Source organism: Arachis hypogaea, chromosome 4 (assembly GCF_003086295.3).
Source record: "Arachis hypogaea cultivar Tifrunner chromosome 4, arahy.Tifrunner.gnm2.J5K5, whole genome shotgun sequence".
Taxonomy (NCBI): Eukaryota; Viridiplantae; Streptophyta; class Magnoliopsida; order Fabales; family Fabaceae; genus Arachis; species Arachis hypogaea.
In genome coordinates, this window is record NC_092039.1 from 115,555,138 (window position 1) to 115,574,116 (window position 18,979).

The 18,979-nt window shown below is 24.5% G+C and overlaps 1 protein-coding gene across 1 annotated transcript; it reads right to left on the reverse strand.

Annotated features, from left to right (window-relative positions):
• Positions 1-15,913: 15,913 nt before the first annotated feature.
• On the reverse strand, positions 15,914-18,567 carry LOC112797442 (large ribosomal subunit protein uL16). Its single transcript, XM_025840363.3, has 4 exons — positions 18,073-18,567; positions 16,628-17,129; positions 16,313-16,394; positions 15,914-16,145 (listed from the first exon to the last, which is right to left on the reverse strand). Exons 1-4 carry the CDS (start codon positions 18,080-18,082, stop codon positions 16,071-16,073), a joined length of 669 nt encoding a protein of 222 aa, XP_025696148.1. The 5' UTR covers positions 18,083-18,567; the 3' UTR covers positions 15,914-16,070.
• Positions 18,568-18,979: the final 412 nt, after the last annotated feature.

Sequence of the window (18,979 nt, forward strand, 5' to 3'; positions counted from 1 at the left end):
TAAAAAATTATCTTTTATTTTTTAGTGTGTTTGACAAATTTCTAATAATAAAAATAAAAGTACTAAAAAATTAAAAAAAAATTATATAATAAATGAGTGAAAAATTATTTTTATCTTATTTTATTCAAACATAATTGATAGATAAAAAGATTTTTTTATATGAGATATCTAAATATAAAATTATTTTTACTTTTATAAAAGATCATTTTAAAAAAATTATTAAAAAAAGATCTTTTATAAAAATAACGTTTAAATAAATCTTATGATAAAAATATTTTTTTATTTATTATGTGAAAAATATATACTTTTTAAAAGAAAATTTTTTTAAAATAGATACAAATTGTAGTTTTTTAAATAAATATTTTTATTTTTTAGTATTTTTATTTTTATTATTAAAAATTTATTAAATATATTAAACAAAATTCTGTTTTAAAAATGTTTTTTTATTAATTTAATTACGTGTAAACAAGCACTTTTTTATTAAATTACTAACACTTAAATAATTGAAAATAAAAATCCAAATTTACTTAAATTGAAAAGTTTAATAATATATATTATATAGTAATGAAGAGTGCGGGATAAGTACCAGTAGCAGCTTGTGGATTCGGTCTCCTTCGAAGAAACCCATCTCTAGATGCAAGATTCTAAAAATGGAAGCATAATAAATTTTATAAATATTGAAAAAACATCAATGATAATAATCTCGTTAGGTAACCAACAAAACAAAGATTTAGTCAACAATAAGCCAATAAACATTTGTGAACTACATTTCATATCAATTAATAAGTGTAATAATTTGTACTATGTATATGATAAAATTAAAATTATAATTTTAAGTTGTTTTGTGAAAATTAATTTAAATTATAATTATTTAATTAATAAAAAAGTAACATGTCATGTGTTGTTCATTTTTTTTAATTTAATGTTAAGTGTATCAATACTAATGTAGTTATTAATCGTTTTTATTAATCTATTTTAATGACGAACACATGACGACGCGATGGGTTTGTTCTTTATGTCATTGATTGGCAGTTAAATTTGTTCACTTATTTGGATGAGAAATATTAGGGGTTAGCAATTTTGGTGTTTTGTAACCATCAATTGGTCATCAATAGTATTTTTAATGATGTGAGATTACATCTAATGGTATCTAATGGTTGGAGATCTATCACTTTTGTTTTGATGGTTAAGTACTGGCCAGAAAATATAAAAGTTGTTGGCCCCCTAGACTTTTCCAATTTAGATTTAAAATTATTTGTGGGTTTAATTGTAACAGTTAGATTCCAATTATGATGAATTTTATGATCCTAGTAAGGGAAAGAGGGAAATTGTAAAGTAGATTTATGAAAGAAGGTATATAGTTAAATAGGTAGCAAAGTATAAAATTGACACACCGAAAAACTAAATTGACATTTATTTTTTTTAATGACATTGCATTGATGCAAAAAAAGTTCAATAATTTCTAAAAAAAATTCATAATATATTATAAAATTATTTTAATTACAAAAGCTTATCTGAGCACACTACTAGAAATAGGGCTTTTTCAGACGAATTTTGAGACGAAATTGAAATAAATTTCGAACAAATTAGAGACGAATTTTTTCCTTCAAACAAAATTGGGACGAATTTTTTTTGTCCCAAAAAGCCTTGTTGCTAATTTAAATTTTGTCTGAAATTTCGTCCGAAATTTTTTTCAGACGATTTTGTGACAGATTTCGAATAGGCATTTATCTGCTAGATTTCTAACTATTATGATGTATTTTAGACGAATTTCAGACAGATTAGCCAACATAAAAATAACGTATTTCAGACAAATTTCAAACATAAAAATATTAATTTTTAGACAAATTTCAAACAAAAAATATACTTTATTTCAGACAAATTTCTAACGAATTTAGTCAAATATAACAAATTTTTTTCGAACAAATTTTAGACAAATTAAATATTTCTTTTCAATTAAATTTCAGACAAATTTAATTTAAAAACATTTACGTATTTGAAACAAATTTCATACAAAACAAAAAATTATTTTCGCACAAATTTTCTACAGATTTAATATAATATTTCAAATAATTTTTATACAAAATAATTTACTATTTAATAGATAAATATTTTAGAAAATAAATTGTATTCGATCTGCTTTCTATATTAAGACCATCATAATTCATAATCATTTTTTTCATATTACATCATCCAAATTATAAACACATAATAAAATCATGAAAAAGTTAATTACCATAAGAGTTAAAAAAATATTTATTATTAAAATACTTTTATCCATAAATGTAATCAAACTAAAATAAGAAAAAAATACTTAAACTAAAACAAAGAAAGCCTTTAAAAAGGTCAAATATCATGAATAAAATAAAATGTACTAACTAATTCACCTAAAAATTCCTTAATCTAAATCAGAATAAACATATACTCCAAATATCAGTCACTCATGTTATCATCACTAGAGCCTATCCCAAGCTCATCTTTCGTAGGATCAGACAAGGTTGAAGGAAGTGGGAGATTCAACTTTTTATACAAAGCATGAATTGTCTTTTCAGTAGAACCAATTCATTTCTGTTGAACTTTTAGTTGACGTCCTTGATCTTTTAACTTGTACTCAGCATCTTTCAACTTAACATTTTGCTCTTCATTGATCATTTCTTGCTCCTTTGCCTTTTCTTTCCACATGTGAAGTTCTTGCTCAATATTTAGATTATCTTTGGATGTCTCTGAACAATTTCTGAAATCCAACTTTGAAAAAATATCTAAACCAAAAGAACCTAAACCAATTCCGATCATGACATTCTAAGGTAAAATTCTCGAAAGAGAAAAAAAGAAAAAGACAATTGCTTAGAGGGTAGAGCATAGGAACTGAATAAGATGGGGGTAAACCTGAAGTAGAGAGTATGCGTGCCATGAGCAGCTGCGTATGCTTCTATAGGTTGGTAGTCATATGGGTTAAGCACCGAAATGAATTCTGAAAAGTTTTAGCGCTTACAAAAAGGACCATAAGAAAGAAAGGACAAAATTCTCCCCCAAAAGATATTTGTCATTTGTCAAAAATTAGCAAGCAAATTAATAATGAACAAAGTTGAGTAACAATCAAATTAACAAGCCATTTAATTTTTATAGTAGCTATAGCATATAAATAAAATACAAAGCATCACATAGGCATTCAATCAAACATGTGGTGTGCAATTGAGAAATTCAGTATAAACAAGCAATTTTCAGCAGCATTGATTCCATACAGACATAATCCAACACTTGCAACTTATAAATCAAATTAACAAGCCATTTAATCTTTATAGTAGCTACAACATATAAATCAAATGCAAAACATCACATAGACATTCAATCAAATATGTGGTATGCAATTCAAAAATTCAGCATAAACAAACAATTTTTCAGCAGCATTGATTCCATACAGCCATAATCCAACACTTGCAACTTATAAATCAAATTAACAAGCCATTTAATCTTTATAGTAGCTACAATATATAAATCAAATGCAAAGCATCACATAGACATTCAATCAAACATGTGGTGTGCAATTTAGAAATTCAGCATAAACAAACAATTTTCAGCAGCATTGATTTCATACCGCCATAATTCAACACTTACAACTTAACAATGAACAAAAGATTGAAATATTATTAAAATTGACATTAAAAACAGGAAAAGCATCTATAAATTAAAAAAAAACAATTCAAACTGGGCAGAGGAAGCACAAAAATTAGTAAGCAAATTAACAATGAACAAAAGATTGAAATATTATTGAAATTGACATTAAAAACAGGAAAAACATGCATAAATAAAAAGAAAAAAACAATTCAAGCTGGCAGAGGACGCACAAAGAGAAGAGGAGGCACGAACAATCTAGCGAAGGGGCGGTGTCTGAGGCTAGCAGGGGCGCGGGTTCTGAGACCGGCAGAGGCAAACAGATGCAGGAGGCGGAGCGGTTGTTCGCGAGTGAAGGATGGTACCTGGGAGTGCGATTGACGATGATGGAAGTGGTCTGAGGTGCGAGATTGGAGGCGGGAGTGGTGGATGTCTGAGACCAGAGACAGGAGGCAGAGCACGAGCGGCAACACATAGAGGCAAAGCACGCAGAAAGAGCGCAAGGCACGAGCGGCAAGCACAGACCGGAGGCAGAGTACGCAGAAGGAGGGAGAAGGAGATGAAGAATTGACCTGAAACAGAGTAACCAAAAGATAGTTCAGGAAACCTAAAATCTCCAGCACGAGGAAGAAGCACTCAAAAATTAAAATCTCCTGAAATTAAAAGGCGGTTTTGATAAAGTTTTGATTTTTGGCGCAAAGTAAATAATAAGTGGCATTGAAATAATTATGTATAGCAAATTTTTTAAAATTAAAATTATATCTAATTTTTAATATCAAATTAAAAAAGATAAAATTACAACAAAAATATATTTAATAAATTATAAAATATTAATATCTAAAAGATAGATATTTTTAAAAAATTATATTTAATATTAATTTTAAAATATTTAAATTAAATTATGTTTTTAAATCTTTGTTATATAATAATTTGAAAAGATAAATATTTAATAAAATTAATATTTGAAATTAAAATTTTTTTTATATTAATAGATAAGATAGATAAGATAAGATAATTCTTTTATATATATTTTATCTTAAATTTATTAAAAAATTAAATTTTAAATTATTATAACGTAAATAATTAAAAGAATAAATTAAAAAATAATATGAGGTAACTAAACAAATCAAAATTAAATATAAGGTGGTATATAAAAATTTGTATAAGAAATTTAATATTAAATATAATAAAAATAAAAGAATAAAAAAAAAGAAGATAAAATATATAAAAAAAGTAAAAAGATAGAGTCTTCCAAGTTTAACTAAAAAAAAAGTCAAATATAATATACAATGATAGAAAAAAATAACTAATAAAAATATAGTCAATTTTGTTCTAAAATTTAGGATTAAATAAGTATATTTGTTAATTTTTTTTATTTAGTACTGAGTACGTATTACCTGAATTAAAAGAGTTATGATGAATAATAAATTAATTTACTAGTCTTATATTTTAATAGTTGATCTATAATGATTCAATTAATTATTTTAAGATTGTAATTTATTTCATATTTGATATTATATAAAAATAAATTATTAACTTAATAAAAAATTAAATAATTTTTTATTTTTTAAAATATTAAAAAATTTATTTTAAAAATAAACCAACTAAATTTCATGGTAGTCCCACCAAAAGTACTCATTTCGTTGGCGTCAGGCACAAAATGGCTTCTCCCACCAGAAGTTCCAATTCGTGTGCGTCCCTCTTGAGATGACCACTAAATCCATTTCGCGGGTGCTTTGCGAACAATGGCCCTGCGCATTTTTGTAAAGCTTTTTCTGCATGCGTATTATGGGAATTAATATATTTTATTTACTTATTTATATAAAAAAGTCTGCATAAATAAGCACTAACATACCTATTAATCCAATTTTTAAAAATATGCATAATAATAAATAAGATGTTAATTGGTATGATCATTATTTCATATTTTGATCAAGAGGTTTTGGAATTGAAATGTGCAAACAAAAACGATACCTTTTTATAAGTTATATATAATTAAGGTTATTTTAGGAAAAAGAAACTTTATTTTGGAATAGTAAAAATATTTGGGACAAATCATAGGCTAATTTAAAATATAAATAATATTTTTATACGAAATTTTAAAAGTTTTCAATAAATATTTAAAATTTGTTTGAAAATTGATGAACTTTCAAACGGAATTTACAAATAATGCTATTTTTGTCTCAAATTTGTGGGAAAAAATTTTGTCTACTTCGAAGGGTTAGTAATAGTAAAAGCATTTAAGACTAATTATAGACAAATTTGGGATAGAATTAACATTTTTCAAAATGCGTTCCAAATTCGTCTGAAGTTATTGCGCATATTCAGATGGAACACGGACGAATTATAGTTTTTGTCCAAAATGTATTGCTAATCTGCATGAAAATTTTGGCGCCATCTAAAAAAAATTTGGCGCCAAAATTTGGGACAAAATTTAGACAAATTTAAGACAGAATATATTATTTCAATATCTCCACTAAAAATTGTTCAACATTTGTTTCAAATTTGTCCAAAATGAAAAAGTTATTCAGACGGAATAAATTTCGTTTGAAATTTTCGTCCAAAAAAATCCTATTTCTAGTAGTGGCATAACTGAAGCATGTAATTTCAAGAAAAAAAGATGAATAGAAACAAGGAGATGAAAACTAAGAAAGGACTTTAAAAATAAAGACTTCCTATTTATACAAGCCTCATACTATCAGAGCCTTACTTTTCTATCTTGACCTACATTAGCACTATTATACGAATTTTTGTTAGTGTACACTATATCATTTACACCTTAAAATAAGAAAATTTGAATATATTACTAATCGTTGAAATTGTATCTCCGAATTTGACACGAATTTACCAAAATTGAACTTAAATTGAAGAAATTTAATCTCATTATGTGCTCCACTTCGAAGATTTTCGGACAGACGTAGAAAGTATAGAAGGGATGAAACTTGAACTTGGCCTACAAAGCTCCATGGAAACAATTTCTCAATAAAAAATCGAGCTCTTCCCAAAAAAACTGACTTTACCCACATTCCATTAGATTGGTCATAACATGTGAGTACATCCAACTATCATTCGATAAAATAGAGTTTATTGCTCCTTCGTTGGACGCTTACATCCATGTAATTAGAACCTGAATCAGTGAATACAATTTGAGATGGTATTTGATGGATGTGGTGCATTGTAAACGATTGCGATAACAGACAATCGCACTGGAACATTAGATGAAAAGAATAAATTGGAGTAAGAACAATATTAAATTTTCAAAAGAATAATATAATAGATTGAGTATATAAAAAATACTATAAAAAATTATAAATTATACCTTAAAAGGATCAATTTCGATGAAAACGAAAAATACATTCTTATTCTATGAAATAGTTAAGGAAGAATAATAAATTAAAAAAAAAATTGTCTTTCAAATCTAGACTCGCGAACTACAAAATATACTATAAATAATCTTTATTAGAACAAAAATAATTATATAAATTCATTATTATTAAGCTATTTTTTCTTATTTATGTTATACATCGTATATTTGCCGAATAAGTCATTATCATATCATGTATAATTTTATCATGATTAGAATCATATATTTTTGTTTTAATTTTTTAAAGTAGATATCAATATCAACTTGTTAGAAATTATTTGATATATTAATATAATTATGTATTAAATGCTGATTTGATGTATAATAATTGACAATTAACATAATTATGTAGAAAATAAAACAAGCAACTAAAATTAAATTTGTTAACTAATTAAAACTAGGTATACAATGTTTGGCTATTATTTTATTATTTAATTATTGATGTCTATTATTATTATTATTATTATTATTATTATTATTATTATTATTATTATTATTATTATTATTATTAAAGTTTCGTTTTTGTCCCCAACGTTTGGGGTAAATCCTATTTGTGTCTCTACGTTTAAATTGTCGTATTTGTATCCCTAACGTTTGTAAAAGTGATTCAATGTTATCATGCCCTCAATTACACATCATGAATGCTTTAGTTTGAGTTTTAAAAATCTATTCTTGAAGCTAGAATACAAATGTTTGGGATAGAATCGATGATCCATTTCGAAAAATAGCTCATCAAAAGTTGAAATTAATTCCTACAACATTTACATAATTCACATTTTTAGGAACATAATTAAATCTAAACACAAATAGTAGGATAACATTAAAAGCGAACACATTCAATTGAGACCTAATTGAGAATGAATACATCCAAGTGAAAATAATCGAAAAATATAATCTAATTTGTTAGTATAATTAATAATAGGATAACATTGAATCATTTTTATAAACGTTAGGAATACAAATAGAACAATTTAAATGTTAGAGACACAAATAGTACTTACCCCAAACGTTGAGGACAAAAACATACTTTACTCTTATTATTATTATAAATAGATCACCGTTAATGTAACAACATGCCATTAATAAAATCTACTTAATATACTAAAACTGGGTTTTCCCCCAACTACTAAAGGTGACGTGTCGATCTCTCATGCTTCCGTTTTCCCTCCAAAACGAATAATTTTTTTTTCTATTTTGAATTATTTTATTGTAATTATATTATAATTAATACTAAATGAATAATATATAATTATACTAATTTAGCAACATATCTTCATTATAATTATATCAAATCAATATTTAATGCACTATTAAACTACTTATCAATTATCAATTACAAATACTTTTAATAATTTTAATGATAATAATAATATCAATAATAGTAATAATAATAATAAAAAATCTTTGTTACCCGATTCACGTATATCAAATAATTTTTCTAAATTATTTTATAAAAAATATCTTTAATATAATTATATTGTAATTAATATTTAATGAATAATATATAATTATACTAATTTAGAAACATATCTTCATTATAATTGTATCAAATCAAAATTTAATGCATTATTAAAAAATTACCTTAATAATAGGTAATTTACATATTTATTTTTGTTTTACTAAAGTCTATATATAGTGTTTTCCTGTGGTACATAAATCTAAATTTGAGAGTCAATTCATAATTTTATATTTAGTGGTTTTTTTTTTACTACTTCATAGAATAAGAATGTATTCTTCGTTTTTTATTGAAGTTGATCCTTTTAAGGTACAATTTATAATTTTTTATAATATTTTTCATATACTCATTCTATTATATTATTCTTTTGATAATTTTTTATTTGTTGTTACTCTAGGTTATTCTTATCGTCTAATGTTCCAGTTCGATTGTCTTTTGCCACAATCATTTACAATGCATCACATCCATGAAATACTTTATCGAGTTGTCTTCACTGATTCGGGTTCCAACTACATGGATGTAAGCGTTTAAAGAAGAGGCAATAGTCTCTACTTTACCAAAGGATGGTTGGATCTACTCACTTATTATAACCAACCCAATAGAATGTGGTTAAAGTTAGATTTCTTAGGAGGAGCTCGATTTTTGATTGAGAAATTGCATCCATGGAACTTTATAGGACAAGTTCAAGTTCCATCCCCTCTATGCTTTTTACGTCTGCCCGAAAATCTTTGAAGTGGAGCACATAATGAAATTGAATTCCCTTAGTTTCAGTTCAGTTTTGCTAAATTCGTGACAAATTCAGATATGCAATTTCAACGATTGGTAATATATTTAATTTTTTTTAGTTTAAGTTGTTCATTATTAGAATAATTTTTTTAACATATTTTGATTTTTTTCAGAAATTACCAGCTTTCTTTTGCATGCATGCAATGCCATTGAGGGGAATAAGAGTTAGTTTGGTTTCTCGGTGTGACAATTCTATATCTTGTCGCATTGCATGAATAGCGGATGATGAAGCTTATCTAACAAGAGGATGGTCTGATTTTGCACGAATTTTTAATATTAAAACTTACGATATTATTTCAGTTGGTTGTCGTTACAAGAATGATTCTATACTATACGTGACTAAGGATTAGAATAGGTTCAATATTGTTTAGGTAATTTGGTTTTACTATTAGTATTTGATTAAATTATAATTATAGAATTTTAAATTATTGCCTCAATTTATATATTACGATTATTTTTTGTGAATTTGCTATTTTTAAATAATTTAATAAAATGAAGTAGTGTCAGATATTATTAAGTTTATTTTTATCCTTTATTTTTTTATTTGTATTTTCATTATATTTGACAAAAAATGAACCTACACATATATTAAATCGTTGACCTAAAGACAATTTATTTGCCAATAAAAACATATTTTATTTATAATTAGAATAAAATTTATTTGCCAATAATCGGTGGATAAAATTGAAATTACACCCGTGTCATATAATTATAATTGATTAATTGGTATAAAATGAAATTATACCCGTGCCATGAGTAATAATCTAAATAATTATATCTTAACAAAATATAATTTGAAACAATTTATAAACAATTATCTTAACAAAAATAATTATTTAATAATTGATTTAAAAATTAATGCAAAAAATAATTATTAATAATAGTATTATTAATTGGGTAAATAATATAATTTTAAATTATTACTTAAAATATAAATAATATATGAAAATCTATTGAGTAAATCAATGATTTTGCACCTTAATAATTTGACAATTATTACTCAATTAACCAGTTAATTGAATTAGTAATAACAATTTCTAATTTCAAATTTTGTATATTAAGTAGTTATTAAAAACTGGGTAATAACGATTTACACGGAAAAATCATTGATAAATTCAATTAACCAAATAGAAGATAATATACTAACAGTTTTAATATATTATTTATGGCAAGAGAAATTATTTCCTCAGATTTTCTATTAAAATTGAAATTAGTAATAGTTTAAAAAAAGGTTTATTAATAAAATTACTAATAGTCACAATACAGGATATATATTTTCTATATATTATTTAAAAAATATAATGAAACATGAATAATGAATGAGTATATTATTTCTTCGACTAGCTAATTAATGCAAAATCGAGTACCCTTTTTTATTCGATTGAGGTCATATTCTATTTGGTGAAAGTTTCAATCACCTTAATTAAATTCTGTATTTGTGCCTTAACTTATACAGGTAGTAATATGTTACATATTATTTGGTATATCTAAGTAGTTATTTTCCATAGCAGAAATGTAAAAAATCATATTAAGGTTTATTGCCAAATAATTAGTGGATGAATAATAGTAAATTATATTATTTTGGGAAAGTATTTTTATTATAATTATATCAAATCAATATTTAATTATGATAAAATATGTTAATTATAATTATATCATAGAATTATAATAATTACGATATTTATGTTATATATTTTAATCATTTATGTACGTAAATAATTAGAAATCAAAATATAACTTATAATTACTCGTACCATGCAAGATTAAATAAGATATATAATAACATAGATGATTTGTTACTTGTACTGATTAAATACAATAAATATATATTAATTTAGTTAAAAAATCACTGTCTCCTATGTTTTTCTATTTATTTTTTTAATTCATTAAATCCAATCAATTATAATAAATTAATTATATCAACTAATTAATTCAATCAATTATTTTTTAATTTATTTTTTGAATTCAATAAATCAAATAAAATTAATTATACTAATTATTTGTATTGACTAATTGATTTGATTAATTCTTAAAAATATTTTTATTTAATTTATTTTATTTATTTAAATATAACTAATTAATTATTTAATTTTATTAGGATAAATATCAAATTCTATTTCTAATATAAAAATATAAAATTTTATTCATTCTATTTTTATTTTACCACTATAAAAGACCATATATGTTAGAAGAAAATATCATTCATTTACCAATTACTCTTTCATTTGGTAGCTTTTACAACAATTCTTTTTCTTCCTATGAGGCGCCGTCACAAGAAGGCAACTATCATGAACACAAATCAGCACACACTCTTCAACTCCCGTGCTCATCATTTAGAGCAATATATGATGTTATTCATTAAGCATTTATAGACCATGGTGTTATCATGTTTGCATAAATAAATAAAAAATCCATAATTAAGCTTAAGTCATTTATCTATTTGTGTGGTATATTGTAGTGTGAAATTACTTTTAATTTGTGTTGTACAATGATATTATGGTTTAATTTAAGCTTTTTTTTTAGAATTGTGTTATGATTTTATCTCATCCTTTTTTTTTAGATATTAAGTTGATGTATTTTTATTTATTATTATTGAAGCAGATGTGATATAAAATTTGTAAAAAGAAAAAAAAACTTACATTCAATTTATTTTATTGTAGTCTTCTATTCTTCTATTTTTTTATTCTTTTATTCATTTTATTTTCTGTTTAAATATCATATAATTTATTATAATTTATACCAATTAATTAATTATAATTCATTATATCAGTTAGTTTAATTCATTAATTTATAATATACATGATAAAATAGATCATTTGTTACTTATACGTTTATTTTTCTAAAATCTAAATCTGAATAATTATATTTTTAATTTTTTTATGAACAAAATATTATTAATAATAAATAATAATTAACCATTCATATTTTTAATTAAAGTGTTTGGATGATTTTTATATTTATTAATATTAATTATTGATTATTTTTTCATAAATAAATTATATTATAATTTTATGTTACTTCATAATTGATTAATGATTAATGTTTATAAAGCTATGTTACTCTAAATTTTATATTTTATAAATATTTTATTTAAATATAATTTTTTAACATAAAAATGTATTATTTTTAATAATATCATAATTTTATATTTTTTAATTATTCTAAATGAATATTTTATCAAATACTAATTAAAGCTATTCTTCCATTTGCTTTTACTAATATATTTTCTAACTATTATATAAAATTAAAATCGTATTAATGAATTTAATATTAAAGTTAATTTGGCTTTTTATTATTTAGAGTGTTTTTCAATCAATAATTTTATACTCTTTACTTTTTTTTTTAGTTTCATTTTGAATTTTAATTTAGTACTCAAAGGTTGTGAAATTCTATTGATACTGAAATAAAGTTACAAAAGGGTCCATATGATAGAATAAATAAAATAATATGATACCCACATTGCAACATTCAAATGAAACAATTTAGGATCTAAAATGTTTATCTTTCTCTTTTTCGCTGTTTATTATATTATCTATCCTATCATCATATAAAAATCGAATTTTTAACTTTAATGATAGAATCAATAGCATGCTTCTGTATTATTTTGTTTAACTCATTAAAGTCAATTTATTATGATGAATTAATTATATCAACTAATTGATTTTAATAGATATTTAAGTATCACACAATTTAAAATTATGTATATTAATTATTTGATTTAATTTTTATGATATATAAATTTAAGGAATAAATTAAAATAAGATAATTTATTACTTATTTAAATTGAATACAACAAATATAAATTAATTTAGTTAAAAATTTACTATTTTCTAATCTTCTATACATAAAAATGATAAAATAAAATTATAAAAATAATATTTTTATCACTTTTGCTATTTTAATTTTATTTTCTTTGTTTTTTATGTATAATTTTATTTTATATTAACTTTGTTTATTTAATAATAAAATATACTCATATTAATTCTATCATATAATAATATATTTTTCTCCTATATTAATCAAAGAATTTCAATAGTTATCAACTACATCTAATAGAATGACTCAGAAGTGAGAACTACGAGAAATTAAACCCAGGTTCAAAATGCTGAAACAAAGAAAAGAAAACAATGGATATATGATTAGAGAAAAATGTATAATAATGACAAAATATACTAAAACTGGATTTTTTCTCCAACTAATAAAAGTGAGGTGTTAATTCCTCATGAATTCATTTTTTCTCTAAAATGAAACCACTATTTTCTTTTCTAAATTTATTTAAAAAAAATATATTTATTATAATTATATTACAATTAACATTTAACGAATAATACATGATTATTCTAATTTAGAGAAATATTTTTATTATAATTATATAAAATCAATATTTAATACATTATCAACTAATAAAAGAGGTGTCAATTCCTCATGAATTCATTTTTCTTTCAAAATGAAAGTACTATTCTCTCTTCTAAATTTATTTTAGAAAAATATCTTTATTATAATTATATTACAATATTACAATTAGCATTTAATGAATAATGCATAATTATAATAATTTAGAAAAATAAAATAAAGTCCAGTAATTTATCTTCCGACTGCACACGTGTATAGAATAACTTTTAAGAAGGATTCATGTATAGTAAATACGGTCAATGATTATAAAACTGTATACTAACATTGATATAATATTATTTTAGGTATATATTTTGCAGGTATCAAAGAAAAGTGTTGAGTTATTTTTTAGTAGATTTAAATTATTCATTGTTTATTAGAGAATTTTGTGTATTAGAATTCTATAATAATTTATTATTTATTTTGAGCTAATTTTGATATGTTCTTATTTAACAGTAAAACAACATATAAAAATTTGTTGGTGAGTCTAAGTATTATTAAGTTATTTATGGTCACATTGAGTATATATGTTTGATTTATTGAAGAAAGTAGATTACTAAAACCAATTAATAACTATTTAGAGTTAATATATTTAACACTAGCTTAAGAAAAAATAAATAATACATAACGTGTTATATTTTTATTAATCAAATTATTATAATTTAAATTAATCTTAACAAAATAATTTAAAATTATAATTTTAATCTTACCACGTGCATGGCACGGGTTAATACACTTGAAAATTACTACACGATGAATGTGATATATAGAGAAATTTTTGAGAGCCTATAATAAAAAGGTAATAACAAAATGTCTTACTAAATCTATTTATTTATTAAAATTTATTACTATCACTTAAAAAAATTTAGAAATTATAGGTACTAATAGATGAATTCTTATTGTACATTAATAGTTTGAGAATATTAAAATTATCATAAAAATTCGTATAATTTTATTCTCTTGACAAACAATTTTATAATTACGTTAATCATATAATTTTATATACAAACATTGATACAGTGTTGTTTCATGTATATATTTTGCAGGTATCAAAGGATAGCATTGAATTGTTTATTACAAAACTTTCTGCATTAGGATTCTCTATTAATTTATTCTTCATTTTGAGCTGATTTTGATATTTTCTTACTTCACAATATACCAAAATATAAAACTTTATTGGTAGATTTAAAGTATTATTAGATTATTTATGGTCATATTAAGTATATATGTCTGACTTATAAAAAAATAGATTAAATAACTATTTTATGGTTAATACAATTAATACTATATTAAAAAAAAAAAAACAACGCATACAAGTTATTTTTTTATTAATTAAATTATTATAATTAAAATGAAATTTAACATAACAACTTAAAATTATAATTTCAATCTTATCACGTGCATGGCACGGGTGATTAAACTTGTTATTGTATAATAAATGAGAATTAGAATTATATCAATATAATTAAAATGATTAAAAATATTGTTAATTGATAATTAGTTTAATAATATATTAAATATTAATTTTATATAATTATAATAAAAATATTTTTTAAAATTAGTATAATTATACATTATTCATTAAATATTAATTGTAATATAATTATAATATTATAGTATAATTATAATAAATATATTTTTTTAAATAAATTTAGAAAAAAGAGTACTACTTTCATTTTAAAAAAAATAAATTTATAAAAAATTAAATAACACCTCATTTTTATTAATAAATAATGTATTAAATATTAATTTTATACAATTATAATAATATTTTTTTAAAATTAGTATAATTATAAATTACTCATTAAATGTTAATTATAATATAATCATAATAAAAATATTTTTTTTAAAACAAATCTTAAAAAAATAATACTTTTATTTAAAAAAAATAAATTCATAAAAAATCAACACTTTACTTTTATTAGTTAAAAAATCCAATTTTAGTATATTAAATAAATTATTATTAATTAGTAATTATTTAAATTATTTTTTAAAAAATACAAATTAATTATTATTAATTACAATTATTTAAAATTATTATTAATTACAAATATATCACCATGATCATTTTCACAAGAATCACCTCATCCCCAAAATTATTCACCTTCGAAAAGAAGGGTATGCGGTGAACAATGTTGAAACAAGTCAATCCAGCCACAGAATCAGAACAAGAAACATAACTCGGGAAAATTTACAAACAAGTAAAGAAGCTGGTAAGGATAGACGGAGAATAGAATGGACAAACAAAACAATAACTATCAATAATCAAATGCAAACAAAATATAAACACTGAAGGAGGATCATAACAAAATAGGATACGAAATATAATTCCATTCAAAGTGATGTCAAAGCTGAAATAAACCGACATAGTTCTAATACAATACAAAGGGAAAGTGACAAACACAACTTCAATCTTTCAAAACTATTGTTCAGTATTTTCCAGATAAACAGAATCGATAACTAAGCGGTTGCACTGGGCGGCAAAAATGCTCTTCCAGGTTGACGATTAGCCAATGGTCCATGGCACCCAAGGAGCTGAAAAAACCAAAAACAAGGAACTTCAAAGTTAAAATCCTACTAAAATAATAAAATAAAATAATCAAGCAAATACAGAATGCAAAATCTGTTCCAAAACATGCTCCCACTCTGTTCATCGGTACTTGGATACTTCTTTTATTGACATAAACAAGAACAAAATATACCTTTGCATTCACACCATCAGGCATAATCCTATTCTCTGACTTGAATTTCAGATAATCAGCTCGGCTAAACTTGGTGAATCCCCTGTGTAAGGATTAAAACAAGAATAATGAGTTAAACAATGCGGATGAACTATGATATCCGCAAGTAGTCACACGATGATAATATAATAACGAGTAAAACCCCAAGCAGTCAGTTACATTATTCTAAAATACAACGGTAACATACACATAACATTTACAAATTAAATGATTGAAGAAAACTGAGAGCATTCATGTCCACGAATATGCATAGCTTCCAAAGTAACAAATACATACCACTTCCTGCTGATAATAATCTTTTGACGACCAGGGAACTTGAACTTAGCACGACGGAGAGCCTCCTGTGCATGATGGCTGTTGCTGTCCTTGCAGCGAACAGAAAGAAGGACCTGCCCAATGGCCACCCTGGCACATGTCCCCTGTGGCTTTCCAAATGCACCTCTCATTCCAGTTTGAAGCCTATCAGCTCCAGCACATGAAAGCATCTTGTTGATCCTAAGAACATGGAATGGATGAACCCTGACTCTCAAGTGGAAAGCATCCTTTCCGGCAAACTTTGCCATATACTTGTTGCAGGCAATCCTAGCAGCTTCCAGTGCCTCACTTGATACATTTTCCTTCTCCCAACTAACAAGGTGGACACAGAAAGGGAACTCATCCACACCCTTCTTCTTCATACCCACATCGTAAATCCTGATCTTGGGATCAGGAACACCACGGCAAAACCGTGACTTGGGGTATGGCTTGTTTTTAATTTGTCGATAACACCTAGCAGGTCCTACATCAAATAGCATTAACCACTACAGTCAGATTAATGATGAACACTAGTACAAACCCCAAAAAAACAAAGGATTCAATAATTACAAATGATCCACACAACAAACAAATATTCAGATACCGGTTAAAGAACAATAAGCAATAAGAATGAGAAATTGATAGAAAATACTACAAGCTACAAAATATAAAATAGATTATCATACAAAACAAAGAAAGGCTTGTCCAATGATCAGTGATCTTAAAAAATTCTTTGAACGAAGATAAATCCCTCTATGCACGAACCTACTGTTTTCACGATTATATAGGATTGAAAATATATATTCATTTAAATTATCACTAAGCAATCTCAGAATAAACATAAATATTTCATAGAACGACTACCTACCATGGCTAACATAATATTAGGACAAACCTTGAGCCAAAAGGTTTTTCATTTTTGAAAGCATCAAAGAAGTATCTGAGATGCTACGGGACAATTCAATCCAAAAAGGATTCAACATCAAAAAAGTTAATTATTTGTTTCACCTCATTCAAACATAGATAAAAACAAAACAAACAAAGTTCCAGCCAATCTCTCTAGGGGCACAAGTCAGCTTACACCAATCTCATAGTAACTTCAACAACAAATGAATGAACCACTATGTAAATCCTAGTAGCAGCAACAAAATCCTCACTTGAACAATACTCCGTTTCCCACAAGCTAACTAAAGGAGTTTCATTTCTTTCATAAACAAACATAAAATCATCTTGCTTAATTCAAACAACTTGAGTGATTATAAAAACAAAAATAAAAACACTGTTAAATTATACAGAACATATAAACCCTAACTAATAAACAAAATCCAAATTAACATATGCAGATCGAATAAGGGGAACAATAAGAATCAGAAATTAAGAAATAAAAGATTCTTTGAAGAATTTGGTAAAGAGTTTTGGATGCTTACTCCTCCCCATGGCTACCACTTTCTCTTCACTGAACGCGTTAGATTGAAGCTGAAACCCTAAATAGAGGGGCTTTTATAGCGCTCCATTTCTTCACGAAGAAACTAGAAACCCTATGTATTTTTTTTTTTTTGGGCTAAGCCCTATGAACGTATAGATTGGAAATTAAATAGGCCCCTTGACAAAAAAATTTAAATAAGCCCGGACAAAAACAATATTGGGGTTAAAATAAAAAGATTACTATGTATAAACCAACTTGGTTGGTCTGGTCAGCTCACTCGTCCGCTTAAGTAAGTGTCGGGAGTTCGAATCCCGCCTTATGCATGCAGTAACCCATTGGCCAGATCCGTAACGGATTAGTCCTTGACCTGTCGGGTTGGGGGATACCGTGGACAACAAAAAAAAAATACTATATATTAGAGGGTAAAGAGCATTGACATCGGATTGGGAGATACAGTGGACAAAAAAAAAAAAAAGATTACTATGTATTAGAGGGTAAAGAGCATTGACATCTCCAGCCCCTTTAGTATACCAAAAAAACAAAAATGAGCATTGACATCTAGACCAAAAAAAACAGACATAACCCTACCGAAAAAAAATAAAAAAAAAACAAGAGACGGTAAATCTGCTACGAATTACTTGTTACTTACCTGATTGAAAAATAGTAAAATATCATGGAGGAAAAAAATATTGACATGCATCAATCACAGTGCTATGTTTGGATACTTTCTTTCAGATAAATTGCAGAGATAGTAAAAAAGGAAAAAAAAAATGTTTTATTGTGAAAACTAGTATCTATATACCCGTGCGATACACCGAATAATTAAACGAAATAGTTATATTAGTTTAATATTAAAAACTATATTTATATTAGTTCCTAAACTTTCTTTTAAGCGATTCCTGGAATCT